This window comes from Pleurodeles waltl, chromosome 7, assembly GCF_031143425.1.
Source record: "Pleurodeles waltl isolate 20211129_DDA chromosome 7, aPleWal1.hap1.20221129, whole genome shotgun sequence".
NCBI classification, from domain to species: domain Eukaryota; kingdom Metazoa; phylum Chordata; class Amphibia; order Caudata; family Salamandridae; genus Pleurodeles; species Pleurodeles waltl.
The window spans coordinates 526,568,423-526,589,453 of NC_090446.1; the positions used below are offsets into that span (position 1 = coordinate 526,568,423).

The window sequence follows — 21,031 nt, forward strand, 5'->3', positions numbered from 1 at the left end:
GTACGACGGCACCAGGTGCTTCTGGGTCTAGCCTGAACTGTCCATGGATCAAATGTCTGGCTTCACGGCCAATGCAAATAGTTAAGGGTGACAAAAGACAGCCCTGTCTAGTGCCTTTCCTCAACTCCCAGTTTTCTGATATGTAATCGTTAGTTCTTACTGAGACAAGCAGATTCACCCTTATTTTAATGTATTGGAGTCCGAAATTAACTGTTTGTAGTCCTTAAAAAAAGTGATCACCACCCCACTATTTAAAGCGCCTCTCCTTTGTCTAACGGCACGAATGCCATCTCAAACTTCACTGTTCTCTGCTTCTCCCTTCACACAGGGCAGCCGTATGAAGCTCAATGCTGTCTGTCAGGTATGAAACCATTTTGGTCTGAATGCACCAACTCCTTGATCACCTTTTCAGCCTCTTAGTCGGTATTTTTCCCACTATTTGGTCAGCATTTTGCATTGATAGTGGCCTGTAGGCTTAACAGTCTGTGTTGTCTTTTCCCAGTTTCAGTAGCACTCAAAATTACAGCTTCATTGTTTTGGGCTCATCTCGGTCTAACGCTTCTTCATAGACCTGCAATAGCCTATCTGCTAATTTCCCTGAGGGCCTGGTGTTTTCAGGGGTATTTAGATTTATTATAGCAACCTTAATTTCCACCAGTTATCGTCTCCTCCTGATACACTTTGTTGTTCCCGTGAAAGTTTTATTGTCTGTGTGGTCAGTACCGGGTACTATATTTCTCCGTCTGGAGTGCGTATACAATTGTTTATAATATGTAAAGAATGCCCTGTTAATATGCTGTTGTGTATTGACTAAACTGGGCGCGAATTTTGTCTGCTTGCAGATTCCTTTTAGAAAGTTCAAAATGTTTTACTTTTGATAATGTTTGTACTGATATTCAATGGGTTTAATCGATTGTGCAATAAAACGTATCTATTTCCTATCCTACATCCTTCTATAAAATACAAACCGGAAAAGCTGTTAGTCCCACCTTTTCCCTTTAACTCACAGCAAATGTGAAAGGTGGGCGTGGGACTGGGGAGAAAGAGAGAAACAAAACAATCCCCAGTGCAATCTCATTTCGTTCTCCACTGTTCCAAATTCCTTCACAGAGGGGTCAGGCTCACTTATGAGGTAGTCTAAGGATGACTGCAGGACGAAGGGCAAGAAAAGCAGAAACAGTACTCTGACTCAAACAATTATACACCTTCAGCTAGTGAGGACAGCAGCAACAAAAATGACTTCTCCCATGTCCAATCGGATGCCTACAAGAACACCCAGTTCTCAGATCAGGGAACCGCGACACCATTCATGTTCCCTGGTTCCCACCCAACCTTCTAATCATTCAACAATTGCCTAAAATACCTGACATCCTGCAACAGTTTCAAGACGAATAGAAAACGGTTTTTGAATGCTACAACCCCAATAAGGCTAACGTCAATCAACTACTGTGTGTGAATATGATTGTAAGACAAAGGAAGTTGTCTGATGTTCTCATTGATTAATCGGCTCTTGCTAAAGATGCACCATTGAATAATATTGTTAAGGTTTGTCATGTTAAAACTGACTGGACCAAGATTCACAAACAAAGGAGAAATCTCTGCTTATTTTGTGGATTGCTTAAAACGCATTTCATCATTATTCTGGTATCACTGATGCTATGGAAACTGTTAATTAAGCTATTGGAATAACTTTTGCCTAGCAGCTAACACCCAAGGTACACGAGCAGCTGTTCACCAACTGCAGTGGGTGGCAATCTAAAGGCCATTTTGAATTGGCTCTGCTGCAAATAATTTTGTTGCAGTTCAGGAGTAAAAGAAAGATTCTACTGAATCTACAATAATTCATGTATAAATGCAATCCTTTTAGCAGTCACAGGGAAGGGACGGTAAGGAGTGGAATAGAAACGTGATCAGGAAGGCCAGGGCAGACATGGAGGTGGGAGGGCTATTCAAAGGAGGAGTGGGGAAGGGTAGAGTCTGCACTGCCTTGTGGTTGCTTATGTTTCACTCCTGACCAGTGAATGCATTGGAAATGTGCCAGAGAACTGGCACAATCAGCCAGAACCATCTTAATTCACCTCTAGAAAGCAAAATGGGGACCCTGCCCTTTAGAATAGCCTGAGGTGAGTGTGCTATGAACACTTGAATACCTGTAATCAGAAGAGGTCATATGTACGTCACTGACAAAAAACCCATAGCATGTCTTATTTACACCTGTGTTAGCAGATCTTCATTAAAAGCCTCCTAACTTCCCTTGCTACCTCTCCCGGGTGAAACTATTGTTGCAGTTGGCATTTCCAACATGTGTTCCTCACTGCATTTCTGATCCTGTATCTTAATATTTTGGCTAAACAAATCTTCTCTAACCAAACACTACAAACACAACTGATCTAAGTCGCCCCAAAACTGTGTGGAAATGGCACCCAGATTGTAACAAGCATTTGCTATGCAATATGTCTCACATTTGGTCGAGGTAGAGCTATCAGTGTTGTAAATTCCTAACTGGACTTTTCTTGCCACATAAATTGAAAATGAAAAGTAAAACAGTTGACATAAGCGATCCGATTCAAAGCGGCATGGCTGCCATGAGCTAGGAGGAGAGAGACAAAAAGAAAAAAGTTCGCTCGCAGGCAAACGTATCAGCAATCATGCAATTATCCATGTAACAGGGCAGTCTGCAAGGCAGTAACAAAACCGCCGCGAGGAGGAACAAACGTAAAGCATTTACCCATGACAAAGGATTTTTGAAAGGCAAGGCCACAAACAAGTGAAAGTGATGAGCGTGGTTAAAAAGCCACAATACTTACAAGTCAAAGTGCTCGACCTAAAAAGGATACATGTGCACCATATAAAAGAGGCTTATCTGACCACAACAGCAGTGGATTTAGTCTACTGACAATCCATACTACTCTTAGCCAGAAATATCACAATAGTCAGTAACCGCAGGGTTTATACTGTCTCTATGAGAGACAACACACATTGACAAAAGGAAACAGGACAACAAATGTTTAATCACAATTTCACTTTATACATTGACTTTTAACTGATTACAATAAAAGAAAAAGGACTTTAATGCAAGTTTTATTGAAATGTTGTATGGCAAACATAAATTGCGCTTTTTCCAATACACACTTGACAATCACTTGCTACTAACAGCGGTTATTTAACAAAAAACCATAACAGTAAGCAGTACAGGAGGCAGGGTATGAGGAAGAGAGGGGATTTAGCATCAACAAAGGGAATTTGGCCCAGAAGTAAGTGTTGAGGTTAAGGGAAGGGATATAAACAAAGAGTACAGAAAGCATAACTTGACATAAGCAAAAGCCCAAAAAACATAGGGGCCGATGAGGATCCATGTTACAGAGAGCTGTGTAATAAAAAAAAAGGGAGAGAAGAAAAAAATGACCAATAATAGAAAAACATGAAATGTAATTGGACAGAGTGATGCTGCAAAACTGATCTCAGTGAGTGTGTTGGTCAGGAGGAGAACGCTCCTTGTTCCCTCACAGGCAACTGTCCCTTAGCATAAGTGAACAAATCACTCACAGCCTCCTAATGTTATTTAGGCAAAGGCCATATTCAAACAGGTCTACTGCACGAATGTGGGGCTGCATGCTAGAGTAACTTTCCCGGGAACAGGTTGAACACAAGTTTATTCATGTGCACACACTGTGTCACTTGAGATCTAAAATGACAAGTGAATTCTCCTCAGTATTTTAAAAAAAACAAGGTAGGCAGTGCACCAAATTCTCCTCAGTACTTTAAAAAAAACAAGGTAGGCAGTGCACCAAACACGCAGTTCAGATGCACAATGTAATGTAATATGATGCCAGTCCTGCCAATACCTTATGTTCTCCTAGAAAACGAAACCAGCCCTTCTCACTATTCCCTTGAACCTTCAGATTTTTCAGTGACTGACGGCCTCTGGCTAAAAACAAATACTAGCCCGTTTAGGTCATCTTCGTTTAGGCAGTCCCACCCACAGATTTCCAAAGGAGCTAGAAGATGGAGACTAACTAGATTGGCATTTAGTTGGTGGATAAAACAGAAGTGGAGAAAGTGAAGCCATGGTGGCAACAGCCAGACAGCTTGGCCCCAAGGCTTGACAGATACTCTGAGAACTAAGAAAGGCAAATGCCACTTCTGAAAACGAGAGGATATTGAACAAAATTAAGTTTTGACCCATATAATAAATGCCTCTTGGCTGCACAAACAGCTATTACCTCACCACTCAAACCCACACAGAACTTCTGTGCTGTTAATTGGGCAATATCTGTGGATCCACACTCCAATATCAAAATGTCAAAAACAGATGAAAAACAATATTGGGCAAGATATGTAAGGGAATATAAAAAGGTGCGTGTTTAATGTGGGTAGTCACGTCAGTTGGTTTAATTCACTGCCCCTCTCCACCTACTGAAGAAAAACAATTTTTAAAAAATGGGTTTAGAGACGAGTGCAGAAACATGAAGACATCAGTAGAGGGAGGGCACAGGCACATGAACAATCTTATTCAGTGTAGCATTTCTGCTGCTCAGGGAAGGGACAAGATGCAAGCTGTGCGCAGGACTACTAGAGAGAAGTACTGGTGAAGATGCCCCTTGCCATGTGGCCCAGCTACGGCTTGTGGTGGATGATCCGCAGCGGCTCTGCATTCTTGCCGGAGTCGTTCAGGCACGGGCAGAAGTAGGGGTACAGCTTTTCAGTGAAGGTGCTGGTGAAGGTGTAGATGAGGGTCATATCATCACCGTTGTAGAAAGACACCTGCCCTCCCTCATAGTCCAGATAGACCCCAATGCGCTGTGGTTTGACCCTCAGGGTGAGGAGTCTGTTCGGCGAATCCAGGGCCTTGAACTCGTAACCATTTCGCAGCCACAAAATCCAGAAGCCGGTCTCTGGGGACAGGGTGATTCCTCCTTTGCGGGCGATAGACTCACGGGCCACACCCAGATTCCATTTGGTCTTGTTGCCCACTTCCACCTCCCAGTAGTGGCGGCCAGTGGTGAAGCCTTCAGCACCGAGAACGCAGCAGCAGTAGTCAAATCGCTTGGGGTTTTCTGGAAGTTGCTGTTTGGTGTCACTGTACCGCACACATGTGAGATCATCAGAGATGATAAGGTTAGGATGAGCTGTGCTAGGGTCCAAAAGTACCGTAGAGAGAGCTGTAGAGGGGAGAAAAAAAAAGCAAGGAACAAGAGTTTAAATTGCAAATAGATCCAGCATAGTGACAGCATATACCAATACAGAGCAGGATCAGAGATTTATAATTATCTTCTTAACTACAGTTTCTTGGCTGAATGTTTCAGAAAGAGTATGTGCAGAAGCATATAATGTATGTTATACGTAGAATATTTAATGAAAGCCATTTCACTTGATGTATAAGACAGAATAAAAAAATAAAAAAACTACAGAAAGACATTAGCCGCAACTCCATTCTCTTATCACAACAAACGCAATCCATGTGGCATCACCTGTGGTAGCACATACATAATCATCAATGGCTCTTTCCCCAGAGCCTGCAGTGCCCATTAGCTTGCCATTGTTACGTGAATTGGTTGGGTCATCTTTTTATAATCAATAGCTGTTCTCACCCGATTAATGCAGTTAAGCGACCTATGGACAATATGCAAGGAACCCCACTGCTGCACTGCAAGTTTTTTCTAAGATTACGCTGAATTATATTTTATTATAACTGTTGCTATTGATGTATCAGAAACAAGATTTCTCAATGTCCTGATCCAGTTAGAGGAGGAAGTCAAAGCAGATGAAGTAAATGAAAAAAAGACAAAGCAGCTGGCATTCACGTCAGATTATTCCCATCTCATTACCATTTTTCAAGATGGAAAATGTTAAATTGTCACACTCCAATGTCATCACATGGGTTACTCTAGTATGCTGCAGAAAGTATCACCAATAGACAGGTCTAGCCTATAATGACTCAGACTGTCGTACTGACATTCAAGAATAGACATATTTCATTACATGGGTTTCTCCTCTATTTTCAGGGTATCTCAGAGGAGGATACACATCTGTATAAACCTCCCTTTAGAACTCGTCATTGACTAAACAAATTATTCTTAGTCATTTATTTATCAACTAGTGCCTTTTGGACTGTTGGTTGTTATACATCTATACTCTGCTCATTATGCATCATACAGTCTGCGTTAAAATGTCCATGGTGGTATCGTCCTCTCCTCTGATGTGGATGCTCATTAACAGTGCAACTGCAGTTCATACAGTTGTACTGTCACTGTTCCTAAACATAGGGTGCTTGTAAAGCAGAGCCATACTGATGGTAGCTGAGCATTAAAGATTAATAGAGCCGCAAAGATCTAAGCTGATATCAGAAAATAAGGATCAGGCTGGTAATAAAAAAGGGAAAGGCCCAACCTTGTAGCTATCCCCAGCTGTGGTTATAAAAAAGCACTGCCACTAGGGGAAATCAAAATATGTGTCGACATAAGACTGCTTAACATGTCTTTTAAAAGGAAAAGGCCCATCAAACCCACTACCGATAACATCCTTGCAGAAATCATTAACCAAAGTGTTTTTTTAAACTCTGTGGTTACCAGAAACTAATGGTCCACCAACATCCATGCTAATTCAATATTTCCCCCCTCACAAAACGGGAGACCAATTATAGGTAAATTCTAAACATTAAGAACAAACCATGTGGGGCTGATGAGTCATCACTGAGATCAAAATAGTTTCTGCAAATACTAAAACTCAACATCACTTTAAAAAAATGTAACAAGTGTAAACTATTAAAAGCACACTTCAAATTCATTGGTTACGTATTTTTAGACAAGCGTTCACCAATATTCACCAGGAGTTAGAAAACAACGCCACAGAAAGAGCCAATGGTCAGCAGTGTCATTAGTATAGCAAAATACTGCATGTTTTTGCCCAAATTTGGCAGCAACCACAGAAACAATTAAAGAGGTGCTATGGAGGGACATGAAGTCGGTTTAGACAGGCCAAGAAACTATAGAAGCAAAAACTACTTATGGTTACCTTAATACAAATTGGAATATGGGATAATGCTGAATGAACATCTCTCTCCTGAATGGTGGTGTTATCTCAGCCAGTGGGATCCACACACAAAAAAAAAAAAAAGGGGGGGGGTGGGGGTGGAGAGAAGAAGATAATTAAGTTCATTTTTTAATAGGATACCTATTACGCATTGGTATTGCCAAACTGAAAGGGAGGCAACCACTACCCTGTGGTAAAACAGACCATTCAATACCATGTCTATAGACAACCATTATGGGTGGTGATCTACCACAAACACCCACCTGACTTGTGTACATGCTGAACTGGTTATACCCATGCCCAAGAAATAAGAAATGGCTAGCTGGAATCTTTTTATGACCCACGATTCAGGCCCACAGTCAAACAGTGGAACCTCCTTGAGAGGAAACACCCCACCCTGTGAGGTAATTAACTTAATAGGCAAGAATAGAGGTTACACTGCAAACTGCTGGCCCTTCAGTAAAAAAAAAAAAACTATTCCTACAATGTACGTTTAAACCTTGTAAAATTGACCTGGTGCATGAAGGGATAAAGTAATTGTTAAAACCAAGGGACTGTAAGAAAAGATTTCTACCAGAGATTGATCAACCTGTAGCTCAATGCTTCCACCTTTTCAGTTGTTGCCCAGGAGCATGTAAACCACAGTAGTGGTGTACTGCCGACTTATGTAACTTGCTAGAGAGATGCTAAGTGCTGGTAGTGAGTCAAACTCTAAAGAGGAAGTAACAGGCAAAGTGGCTGACTGCTCACCCCAACCTCAACAGTAGCAAATATCACCTCACACTGGAATGTCTGAAAAAACTCCAAATGGGTAATGGACCTCATCATCAAACAGAAGGATTCGAAATAATACCATGACAGACTAGAAACAAAAGATTAGAATATATCAGGGGAGTTTGACATTAGAGTCTCGGATTTCAGAAGTGGCCAGTATGCATTCTTTGCCCAGCCAAACACAAGTAATTGCAGAAACCATGTATGATTTGGAAGTCGTGGGCTTAGCTGAGCAAGGCAGCAGAAAAGATCTGTGCAATTCCCGACTCCTAAATGACCCAGAAGGGCTGATGATTGCTGGCTCAGTGTTTCTCAAGCACATGGAGGGAGCAATGCAGAGCTGTGGCAGGAATACAGTGGTGGCATACTGGTAAAGTTAAACAGTTACTACTTCTCTAATAAGCCAATGCCTAACGGATGTATCTAGCCCTTTCCTTCCAATACCAATTAACCAGTGGGCAAGATAGGCGGTATCACTGGCCCTGAAACACCCAATACTTCTGAGATCCTAGAGCAATCAGAGTGCAGTCTCATTCTTACCCTAAGGTTTTTGCTTGAGTGATTTGCTCTGCGTGTTACAGGTCCCATCTTGAATTACTTTTATCTCCAGCAAGTGAATTTTAGACAGCAAATTTTAATGTAAATGTTACTTAAATATAGCTTAACTGAATTAAGAGGCCAGTGTCAAAACAATGTCCAAAGTACAAGCTGCACAGACCTTCAAAATCCATAATTGCTGAAGGGCACCAAAGTCGCAGAACAATCAAGCAGCACACCTCACAAGAGAATAGTAGTACACAAAATAAGAGTTTTAGGAAGGAAAGGGGATTATTCCTGTAGAAAGGATAGCACCTAAAATAAATCCCAGCTTTCTGTAACAAATTCTGCTGTGCTCCCTGTTAGATGAAAAGGAGAATGTGAAGACACCATCAAATTCCACCAGTACACCTCAAAACAAGAGGACAGTGGAAGATATTCACATTTTTGCCTGAAAGGCAGTTTCCAACTCTATTGCTGTGCCAATAAGTAAAACTGTGCGCTTACAGTGCCCAGACCATTTAAGTTCATCACTCTTTTTCGTAATGAGTCTGACACAGTACCCAGCACAGACGGGAGCTACCCCAGGAATAAAAGTGAGAAGACTGGATCTTGGAAGAAGAAACTGCTGGTGTGCTCAGTTCATGTGCATGCCCAGTAGCCGAGCCTACAAGACCAATTGCTAAAGCCAGACATTCCATCCCAGACTCCTTCACTGGTAACAGGTAAAAGGTGAATTCTGTGATGCTGGACACCAGAAGGTGACTGCGGGGAACTAGACAAGCATCCAGAAGCTAGTCCTATAACTACGAAGGAGTGCTCCCTACTATGCAACTCTAGGGGGCCAATAGCCGTCAATGACTTCCTCCTCAACACTAGATCCATTATTATAGATGGAGAAGTTTCACAATGTTGCCCTAGTAAAACAGAAAGATAACAGGGGTGTTGGCCGTATGTCACGGAGGTGAATTATGATATAGGAGAGAGGTTTGCCTTCTGAGTGTCTAGCAAAATAAATAATTAAAAAATATAATAGATTGCATAAAAACGTACAAGCTTCAGGGTATTTCCAACAGAGGTGGACTGGGGTGCTGAAAGAAAAAAATACACTGTAGTCAAACTAGACAACAAAAATCTGGTGACAATCCAAGTCACAGAAAAATCTACCACAACATACCGCAGACAGGAAAGCAATAGCTGGCACTGCTTTTCTAGAAGTGACTTCCAACATTGCTTAAACCAAATATGAAAGCACACATTCAAATGTGAATGGTGGATTATAGCAGTAAAATGTAACTAAGGAAGCGTAATATACATATATTGAAAATAACTAATCTCTGAAAATAATAACCAGAGTAATATGAAATCTGTGAAAAACAAACAAATAACTAGGATCTAAAGTAAAATGAACACTAAAATGGATCATTTCACACCCAAATACCCTTTTGACACTCTCCTATATTTGGCCAAAAGCTTAGTTCCGATATAATAGAAAGAGATCAGACAGTGGTCAAGAGGAGCATCATGCTGAAAACAGAGCAGTGTTTTAGTAAAAAAAACAGTGTCAGTGAAGCACTCCTCTGTAGGTGGCCATCATAAGATATTTTGCCATTCATACTCTGGCTATGAGTTGGTGGGGTGGGGGGGGGGGGTGGGGGGGGGGCAGATGAAAGTTTTATTTGACTGCATTATTAAAAAGGACAGGTGAGCATAGCTGCATTCTTTTAACTAATAAGTACGTTTTAAGCTGACAGTTATATAGAATAATTGTGAAACAATGTGTCATTTTTTTTTTTTGGGGGGGGGGGTTTATATCGGATGAGCATTAATTGGAGACAGGACCACAGAAACTAGTAATTTTAGTTTTCAGATCTAAAGAGGATTTATCTGCAACTACAAATCTTGAATACTGATGTGACGTTTCTTTGCTCGATTAACCAGGATTTCCAAAGAAAGCTGTTAACTTGGCTGTCATATTCCCAAAGCCATTACATTTCCCTAGGAATAAGTTGCCTGTTACTTCCAGAAACCCCTAGAGTAAAACACAGTAAGGGAGTAACTTGGATACCCAGTTGGACTGCCACAATATGTGAGGCCTGTGACTGAAGTGGTAAATAACAGAACCTACTACAGACCCTACTCTTTAACCAACAGCAGGCCCAAAAATCCAAGAAACCAGCTCAAATCCAATGGTTACAGTATGTGTGCCTGTATTTTTTTTTTTATATAAAAAGCTCTGAGAAAGACTACATGTCAGCCTATAAGTACTCCGGGAAACAATCCTCCTTTTCCTCAATTTGTGTATGAAACCTGCCTAGCAAAATTCCAGTTATCAACTTCAAGCTTCCTCACATAGCCACTCAAAGGAAGAATCGTGGCCTAACAGTTCACAATGTCTTGGAAGTCACAACACTACATTTTTTTCCCTACATCAAGGCCTAGCTTTACACTCACAATCATTCAGCATAAAAAAAGGGGGGGGGGGGCAGCTTTGGATGCTTTTCTGCATTTTAGATAGATAAAATATATATAGTCTACTACCATGCAAGCATCTTGAGGCAGATGCCATAACCGTAGCAAGGCACACACAGGAGACCAAACAAGGTGTCCACCTTCACAAGATATTGCCTTTAAGGAAAACAGTTCAGTGAAAACACCACTTATAATAATCTGCTTAGACCTCTTGTACAGGGTGAACCCTATCATACTGAGCATTTTAGGTAACTTTGTTCTGTTTGCCCCCCAGAAGCCGAGGTTTGATATTTAATGATGAATTTTCAATTATGTCGGAATAATTTCACACTATGCTTCTTGCGCGAAGTGTTTCATTTGGGTAAAAATCCTATTGTAGGAACACTGGAACAATGTTAATGGACAGAATACGAGCAGCTGTTGTTCAGCAGGTCAAGTGTGATTTTGTGCTTTAGAGCAGTGTTTCCAGAACTTTTAAGCAGACGCGGCTCGCCGTGCGGTAAAGGAGGGAGGAAACAGAACAAATGGGACATTAAATGGGGAGAAAAAAAACACACCACAAAAACACCCCTTACCTCAGGCAAGCAGCTGCGCCGTTCGAATGGCTCCAGTTGCAGGCTCCTAGCCTGCCCTGAGGTCAATCTCAATGATGCTCTCATGCTACTGGCAGCATGAAAGCAGCGTTGGGATTGGCTGGAGCGCCCTGGCTTGGCACGCCGAGGCAGACTGGGAGCCTCTGCCTGCTTTCTCCAACCTGGCAATACAGTGCAGGGTTTTAGAGAGCACAGTGCACATGTGTACTGTACTGCTCCTTAGTCCCCGTCACGCAGAGTTGAGTGGACTGGCACAGAATGTAGAGGCGCAGAGTAGAGTGCATTGGTGAATACTACAAAGGTGTAGTGGTGAGTAGAGTGGCGTTTTGTTCACTGGGGGTAGAGTAGAGTGACAGTACAGTGGTTTACCTTGCAGTAGAGTAGATTGAAGTGGCACAAAGTAGTGGCATAGCATGGAGTGGCATAGAGCAGAGTTCAATGGTGTACAGTAGAGTGCAGTGGCGTAGAGTGGAGCAGAGTGGTGTAGAGTGAAGTGGTGCAGAGTTAAGCAGGCTAGAGTGCAGTGATGTACAATCAAAGTGGTACAGAGAATAAAGTGCAGTTGTGTAGAATACAGTTGAGTAGAGTGGCAAAGTGCAATGGCACAGAGTGGTGCAAAGAGGAGTAGGGTGCAGTGGTGCACAGAAGAGTGGTGCAGAGTGGCAGGGTGCAGCAGCAGCATAGAATCTGTAGAGTACAGTAGCGTAGAGTGCAGTGGCCTAGAGTGGAAAGTTGCATAATACAGTGCAGTGGTGTAAAGTATCACAGAGTGTAGTGGCATTTAGTGCAGTGGAAAAGTGGTGCATAGTAGAGCACAGTGGGGTAGAGAAGAAGTGTAGAGTGGGGTAAAGGGCAGTGGCATAGAGTAGTGCTGAGAAGAGACTTAACACAATGAAAAAGGTAGCTCCAAAAAACGTGAGCAGTGGATGGACACAATTTCTTCGCCTATGCTCAAGGGATGGCCAAACACAAGAATAATACATGGTGCCTACATCCCGTGTCAAATTTGAGCAAAGCAAACGAGAGTGACGCTGAATTTAACAAATAGTAAACTATGGGCAGGATGTAAGCCCATCACTATATGTAAACATGTCTTGTACAGACAGTACATGCGATATCTAGGTACAGCCTGAAGAAACATGATTCCTCACGCCCAAAATAGATCTTAGGATACACATTGTGCTATACAAAAAAAAAAAAAAAACACACCTGCAATGCAAAATGACAGGATGGCATATTTCACAATTTCTGCAAAAGGAAATTACACAAATTTCACCCACGTCTTAAAGGCCGTTCAAGGTCAAGAGCTGGAAAACAGTTGTGTCCCTCCTATTCTGAGAAAATCACCAAATAAATAAATTAGGTACAGGGGGGAGGGGAGGGTCACACTTACTGCCTGAAAATCCTGCCTCCCCAAAACTCAACTCGATAATTTCAGGCAAACCATCCTCTCATAATTGTTCCTCACTAAAAATTCCCATGGCTGGTATTAATTCCGTTAAAGGCAGCGTACACAAAATGTAGATTAACTTAAAAATATTTACGACAATAATAAAACTGCATCATGAGAAATACATCCAACAAACCAGTCTGTACGTTTTCGAAAGTACTTGCTAAAGTTCATGCCACAGTAACTCTAACCATTTCTCTGTCCTCAAATACAACAAAATAAGCATTTGCAATGCAATGGGTCTCATATTTGCCCAAGTTAGAGTATGAGCGTTGTAAACTCCTAACCGGACTTTTCTTGTCACAAACTGAAAATGAAAAGTAAAACAGTTTCACATAAGTGAGCCTGAGGCCGCCATGAGAGTGAAGGAGACACACAAATGGAAAGAGAAGCTCGCTCGCAGTCAAACGTATCAGCAAAAGTACAGTCATCCATGTAACCGGCAAAAGTGGAATTAATAATGTAACAGGGTCGATGTTATGCAAAGCGCTCAACTATTGCCCAGTGAGATCGCGCTGTGTAGGAAATAAAAAGAAAAAGTAGTCCAGAAGTCATGCAGAAAACAAGGAGCATCGTATGTTTTCAGTAGTTTACTGGTGCGCTTGAGGAGGGCTAAATACCGGAAAGGGCATGATGTATGCATGCCTTTCACTAATGAAATCAAGTGAGTTTTAAAAGGATAGCCCACGAACCAACCAAACTGATGGACCTGACATGGGCGTGGTTAAAAGCCCAGAGAGCGATTGCAACAGGGGCCAGAGCGCTTGCGCGCTCGACCCTAAAATGTAGGGTTGTTGTGTAAAAGGTTATGTCGGCGGTATCACCAGCATTGCAAGGGCGGTATGCCCCAACGCATGACAAGGTACGACATTAAAGAGCAATAACACCACAAAAATGAACACATGCAACGTTTTAAAATGTTTTTAAAAATACAGCACCAAATGCTCATGCGATACTGTAAATAGACTTTTCGGGAGCCCAAACATACAAAACGCACGGAAGAAAGCCAACGTTAAGTCTCATAATCAGTGTCCCTCATGAGAAGAGTGAAATTGTTGATTAAACAAGCAAAGCCGATGGGTGTGCTTGCATTTAAAACTTTGAAAAGCCCGGTAAAGTAAAATATATGTCCAAAGCATGTTCTGAGTACTGCGCATTTACAAGATAGACTAACTAAGATTGTACTTTTAACTTGTAAAATTGTCTTCCTCGCATTAGATGCAAGCACTCCAAGTGGGGTGGAATAAATCACCAGGCAGATAGTATGAGATGACCTATGTACTTTTAAAAATATTGTTAACAGGGTATTTTTAAATGTGCTAACAAGCCAGAGCTAAAAAAAAAAAAATATATAGCAATTAGAAATCTCACAGAGGTTTCCCCAAGGTTTGGGGAAAAAGCCAAAATGTTTATAACAAAAACTCTCAGCAGAAGAGCTAAAGTGTTTGTCTGAGAGACTTCTTTGGCAATCTTTCTTTAATCAAGAGCGAGTCGATAAATGTTACATGTTAAGAGGACAACCCGTTCAGCTACAAACTAACTGAAAAGGATGTGGTAGGGATATATTTGTTGTCAAAAACTAGGTTCTAAAGTGCAGGCCACGAAAGGACTGGAGAAACATGTTGCTACAGTTTGTTGCACAAAATAGAAGGCCCGAACTTAGTCGTTCAAAAGAAAAACGACGCATAATGATAAGCGTTGGAATAGCATTCTTAAAATAAGTGCACATTTGTCATGTGCAAAATCACAGCCTCGACCCAAGACTAAAACTCCGTCACTTCTTTCGACATATACATGTTTGTTCTGTGTTGGGGCCACATTCAGCTTACATCCCGTTTCCACCAAACCGCCATTTCTAACCAGCACCACACAATGTTTAAGTTCTAACTCCTGTCCCATTGCTCACAATTTGTACTGTGCACAATGCAAATACAAAGGGCGGTAGAATCCAAAGCATGTGCGGCAGCCGGCCTCGATTTGAGAAATCATTAATCTAACATAAACGCGCATGCGCTGCGGGTATCTATCTCCGATCAGACCTCAACGGCGTCTGAAGTGTGCATGGTGGAAACGAATCCTTTAGCACGACTGGAATCACAAGCAAAATTTCACGATATTATTGAGGTCCTACTGCGAGCACGCACTCTGATCAGCCCTTTCCACCACTTTGAGGATAAACTCCGATTTAAGACGCCTGAATGTATTGTGTGCAGTAAGCCACGCCCCCTCCTTTTGGTCAAACACTGGAACCCTACATGTTTGCACATATTTTATGCAAGATAAACAGATTTTTATGACAATGCACGATTGTTAGGGGCAAAACCCGTAGGCTTGACTTCACGGGGGGTGACATTAAACACCCCCTAAGAGCGCCCATTGGCCACCCCTGCCCACATCCCTGTGGGGAAGCACTGCGACTTAAGATGGTTGAATACAGTGTGCGCGCGACATATAAATGAGCTGACGGGTACAAATCGATTTTAGGAATGAGTTAAGAGGGTGCGCAGTCGGTCTGAATGCACAGCGGACACAGATAAGGAATGGCTCAGTTGCAATGCCCGCCACCCAGGTCTAAAAAGCTTAACTTGCCGCGCGCAGAGTCCCCAGCGCGAGCTACAGGAACCGTAAACTGATACAGTGTAGCGCGGGAAGACTGCGGAGAACAATGGGCCACGCGGCCTAGACACTCACAGATCTCCTGCGGGAACTCCTCCGGCTTCACCCCGCCATGCTGCTGCTGCACCTGCTGCTGGGGCTTGTCGTGGAAGTTGTTCATGGCGGCAGCGGGGCTTGTCGTGCACCAGGCCGCGGGAGGAGCGCAGAGAGGGGGGGCCGCCGGGAGGAGATGGAGGGGGCGTCTGTGTCTAGCAGAATGCCATCACACGCCGTGGGAGGGGGCGCACGAAGCATGCCGGGAAACGGAGCACGTCAGCAAATCGGAAGTGATGGAGGGACGACCAAGAGGAACCCTCAGTGAAACAAGGGGCATAGTAGAAGTAGGGCGAAAGAAGCGAGAAATAGAGCCCTCCCCACCCCAAAAAAAAATCTTGGAGAACCGTGGTATTCTTATGAGGTGCAGTTACTGGTTTATACCACCCATTTACAATGCCGTCGGTTCGGAAAGTCAGTCTCGTATAATTACGCCACTTGGTAGTTCAGCGTTGAGAAGGTGCTCCCTGGCTCTCTGCACTGCTGTAAATAGGCCAGGGGTGGGACCTGGTGGAGAAAACAAGCATTGGTAAATCCAATAGGCACGGCCCTCACAAGTAGGGTTATCACATTGTTTAAAAGTACTGGCCGTTTGTTGTTCTTTAACGAGGCTCCAGAGGCTCCGACATGACGCCAAACTGAACTTTAAACAAATTCAAATGTATTTATTTGTAACATGATTTTTCTTCCTTTGTTGAATTTAAGTATGTCAGAGTTCGTTAATGCATTTCTAGAGCACATTTAAACGTATTTTCTGTTTATATTTGCTGTTTGTTTAGACAAGGAATAAAAATACCGCCTTCAGGTGATGTTGCATTATTTTTGTACAGACCAGGACATTAAAATACTGGTGCTGGTAGAAAACCGGTCAGGTGGTAACCCTTTTTACAAGTCGATGCATTTCATTTCAAGTCGAACAAGTGAAAACATACCATTGCCTAAATGTGGTGGTTATATGACTGCAATTAAAATGATTAATGTGAAAAAAGTAGCATAATTTTAAAGAACAGTGCAAGTGCTTGTTAGCAGATAGTGTACCTACAAAAGGAATATAAACCAGTTGTAGTTTTAATCCGTATCAGAGGAGAATAATATCCTTATAGGAGCATAGAAAAGCTATTATTGACTTTTAACTATTGCAACACAAAAACTTAGCTTAAACACACATGAAGAACTAAAAAAAAATAGGATAAAGAATGGAAAGAAAAGCACATTGGTAAAGTAAAGTGCCAGGGCTTGTGGGACACTCACAAAGTCCTGTAGCGTGTAAACAAACAATGCTGTATCAAATCAAAGGCAAGCTCACTGGAAACGTAAGCATTTGCAACATGAAGGTTTCCCCTGTGAAAAGTGAGCAAGACAGCAAGCTCGTGAGCATATAATACGATCAGGTAACAGCAATACCAAACTAACGCAAACCAATAAGAAGTCAAGCTTGTACCTTCTGAAGTGACTTCGACCGCCATAACCTAGTGAATGCTGGAAAGAGTAGTCAAAATTCCTTCGCTTAGGAGATTACCCAAGATCATAAACTCAGTACTCAATTTTATTGTCATTCAGCTTAAGTTTGCTGATGGTCATCCAGCTAGACACTGCTTGCAAACAAGCGGCCAAATTATGGTGACTGTAGTGAGAGTCAGGCGAGATGGCCATCACCAGTTGAGTGTCATCAGAATAAGAAACTAAGAACAGTCCGAATGAGTGCACGATTTCAGCTTATGGTAGCACATATAAATTAAAAAGTATGGGACTGAGGGATGAGCCCTGTGGCCCCCGCATCTTAAGGGAAGGCTGTTCCAGTAGCAGGACTGATCAAGAACCTGAAAGGTCCTATTTTCCTAAAAGGAAGTGTTTGAAAGTACCATCTTGCCTGGCATGTTACCCCCATTTTCACTGTATGTATGTTTGTTTTTGCCCTTGTGTCACTGGGATCCTGCCAGGCAGGACTCCAGTGCTCATAGTATGTGCCCTGTATGTGTTCCCTGTGTGGTGCCTAACTGTATCACTGAGGCTCTGCTAACCAGAACCTCAGTGTTTATGCTATCTCTGCTTTCTAAATCTGTCACTGCTGGCTAGTGACTAAATTTACCAATTCTCATTGGCACACTGGTACAACCATATAATTCCCTTGTATATGGTACTTAGGTACCCAAGGTATTGGGGTTCCAGGAGATCCCTATGGGCTGCAGCAATTCTTTTGCCACCCATAGGGAGCTCAGTCAATTCTTACACAGGCCTGCCACTGCAGCCTGAGTGAAATAACGTCCACGTTATTTCACAGCCATTTTTCACTGCCCATAAGTAACTTATAAGTCACCTATATGTCTAACCCTCACTTGGTGAAGGTTAGGTGCCAAGTTACTTAGAGTGAAGGCACCCAGGCACTAGCCAAGGTGCCCCCACTTTGTGAGTGTGGGGACACCATTACACGTGTGCACTATACATAGGTCACTACCTATGTATAGCGTCACAATGGTAACTCCGAACATGGCCATGTAACATGTCTAAGATCATGGAATTGTCCCTAATACCATTCGGGTTTTGGGGGGACAATTCCATGATCCCCTGGGTCTCCGGCACAGAACCCGGGTGCTGCCAAACTGCCTTTCCGGGGTTTTCACTGCTGCTGCTGCCAACCCCTCAGACAGGATTCTGCCCTCCTGGGGTCTGGGCAGCCCCGGCCCAGGAAGGCAGAACAAAGGATTTCCTCAGAAAGGGTGTTACACTCTCTCCCTTAGGAAATAGGTGTGAAGGGTTGGGGAGGAGTAGCTGTGAGAAAGTAGCCTCTTTCTAACCTTGTTACCCCCACATTTGGCCTGTTTGTGAGTGTATGTCAGGGTGTTTTCACTGTCTCACTGGGATCCTGCTAGCCAGGGCCCAGTGCTCATAGTGAAAACCCTATGTTTTCAGTATGTTTGTTATGTGTCACTGGGACCCTGCTAGTCAGGACCCCAGTGCTCATAAGTTTGGGGCCTATATGTATGTGTTCCCTGTGTAGTGCCTAACTGTCTCACTGAGGCTCTGCTAATCAGAACCTCAGTGGTTATGCTCTCTCATTTCTTACAAATTGTCACTAACAGGCTAGTGACCAATTTTACCAATTTACATTGGCTTACTGGAACACCCTTATAATTCCCTAGTATATGGTACTGAGGTACCCAGGGTATTGGGGTTCCAGGAGATCCCTATGGGCTGCAGCATTTCTTTTGCCACCCATAGGGAGCTCTGACAATTCTTACACAGGCCTGCCACTGCAGCCTGAGTGAAATAACGTCCACGTTATTTCACAGCCATTTTACACTGCACATAAGTAACTTATAAGTCACCTATATGTCTAACCTTTACCTGGTAAAAGTTAGGTGCAAAGTTACTTAGTGTGAGGGCACCCTGGCACTAGCCAAGGTGCCCCCACATTGTTCAGAGCCAATTCCCTGAACTTTGTGAGTGCGGGGACACCATTACACGCGTGCACTACATATAGGTCACTACCTATATGTAGCTTCACAATGGTAACTCCGAATATGGCCATGTAACATGTCTATGATCATGGAATTGCCCCCTCTATGCCATCCTGGCATAGTTGGCACAATCCCATGATCCCAGTGGTCTGTAGCACAGACCCTGGTACTGCCAAACTGCCCTTCCTGGGGTTTCACTGCAGCTGCTGCTGCTGCCAACCCCTCAGACAGGCATCTGCCCTCCTGGGGTCCAGCCAGGCCTGGCCCAGGATGGCAGAACAAAGAACTTCCTCTGAGAGAGGGTGTGACACCCTCTCCCTTTGGAAAATGGTGTGAAGGCAGGGGAGGAGTAGCCTCCCCCAGCCTCTGGAAATGCTTTGTTGGGCACAAATGTTCCCAATTCTGCATAAGCCAGTCTACACCGGTTCAGGGGACCCCTTAGCCCTGCTCTGGCGCGAAACTGGACAAAGGAAAGGGGAGTGACCACTCCCCTGACCTGCACCTCCCCTGGGAGGTGTCCAGAGCTCCTCCAGTGTGCTCCAGACCTCTGCCATCTTGGAAACAGAGGTGCTGCTGTAACACTGGACTGCTCTGAGTGGCCAGTGCCACCAGGTGACGTCAGAGACTCCTTGTGATAGGCTCCTTCAGGTGTTGCTAGCCTATCCTCTCTCCTAGGTAGCCAAACCCTCTTTTCTGGCTATTTAGGGTCTCTGTCTCTGGGGAAACTTTAGATAACAAATGCAAGAGCTCAGCCGAGTTCCTCTGCATCTCTCTCTTCACCTTCTGCCAAGGAATCGACTGCTGACCGCGCTGGAAGCCTGCAAAACTGCAACATAGTAGCTAAGACGACTACTGCAACTCTGTAACGCTGATCCTGCCGCCTTCTCAACTGTTTTCCTGTTTGTGCATGCTGTGGGGGTAGTCTGCCTCCTCTCTGTACCAGAAGCTCCGAAGAAATCTCCAGTGGGTCGACGGAATCTTCCCCCTGCAACCGCAGGCACCAAAAAGCTGCATTACCGGTCCCTTGGGTCTCCTCTCAGCACGACGAGCGAGGTCCCTCGAATCCAGCAACTCTGTCCAAGTGGCCCCCACAGTCCAGTGACTCTTCAGTCCAAGTTTGGTGGAGGTAAGTCCTTGCCTCACCTCGCTAGACTGCATTGCTGGGAACCGCGACTTTTGCAGCTACTCCGGCCTCCGTGCACTTCCGGCGGAAATCCTTTGTGCACAGTCCAGCCTGGGTCCACGGCACTCTAACCTGCATTGCACGACCTCCTAAGTTGTTCTCCGGCGACGTGGGACTTCTTTGTGCGACTTCGGGTGAGCACCGTTTCACACATCCTCGTAGTGCCTGTTTCTGGCACTTCTCCGGGTGCTACCTGCTGCTGAGAGGGCTCATTGTCTTGCCCGACGTCCTCTCTCTCTCCTGGTCCAATTTGCGACCTCCTGGTCCCTCCAGGGCCACAGCAGCGTCCAAAAACGCTAACCGCACGATTTGCAGCTAGCAAGGCTTGTTGGCGTTCTTTCGGCGGGAAAACACTTCTGCACGACTCTCCACGGCGAGAGGGATCCGTCCACTAAAGGGGAAGTCTCTAGCCCTTTTCGTTCCTGCAGAAACCGCAGCTTCTTCTGTCCAGTAGAAGCTTCTTTGCACCCGCAGCTGGCATTTCCTGGGCATCTGCCCATCTCCGACTTGCTTGTGACTTTTGGACTTGGTCCCCTTGTTTCACAGGTACCCTAGATTGGAAATCCACAGTTGCTGCATTGTTGGTTTGTGTCTTTCCTGCATTATTCCTCTAACACGACTTCTTTATCCTTAGGGGAACTTTAGTGCACTTTGCACTCACTTTTCAGGGTCTTGGGGAGGGTTATTTTTCTAACTCTCACTATTTTCTAATAGTCCCAGCGACCCTCTACAAGGTCACATAGGTTTGGGGTCCATTCGTGGTTCGCATTCCACTTTTGGAGTATATGGTTTGTGTTGCCCCTATCCCTATGTTTCCCCATTG

The 21,031-nt window shown here is 43.8% G+C and overlaps 1 protein-coding gene across 1 annotated transcript in view; it reads right to left on the bottom strand.

Annotated features, from left to right (window-relative positions):
* Positions 1–3,007: 3,007 nt before the first annotated feature.
* Positions 3,008–21,031, bottom strand: part of LOC138304288 (zinc-binding protein A33-like) — an 810,175-nt gene continuing 792,151 nt past the window's right edge. The window contains exon 6 of the mRNA XM_069244231.1: positions 3,008–5,162. Within this exon, the coding sequence (XP_069100332.1) occupies positions 4,618–5,162 (545 nt within the window). The 3' untranslated portion in view covers positions 3,008–4,617. The remainder of the gene's footprint in view (positions 5,163–21,031) is intronic.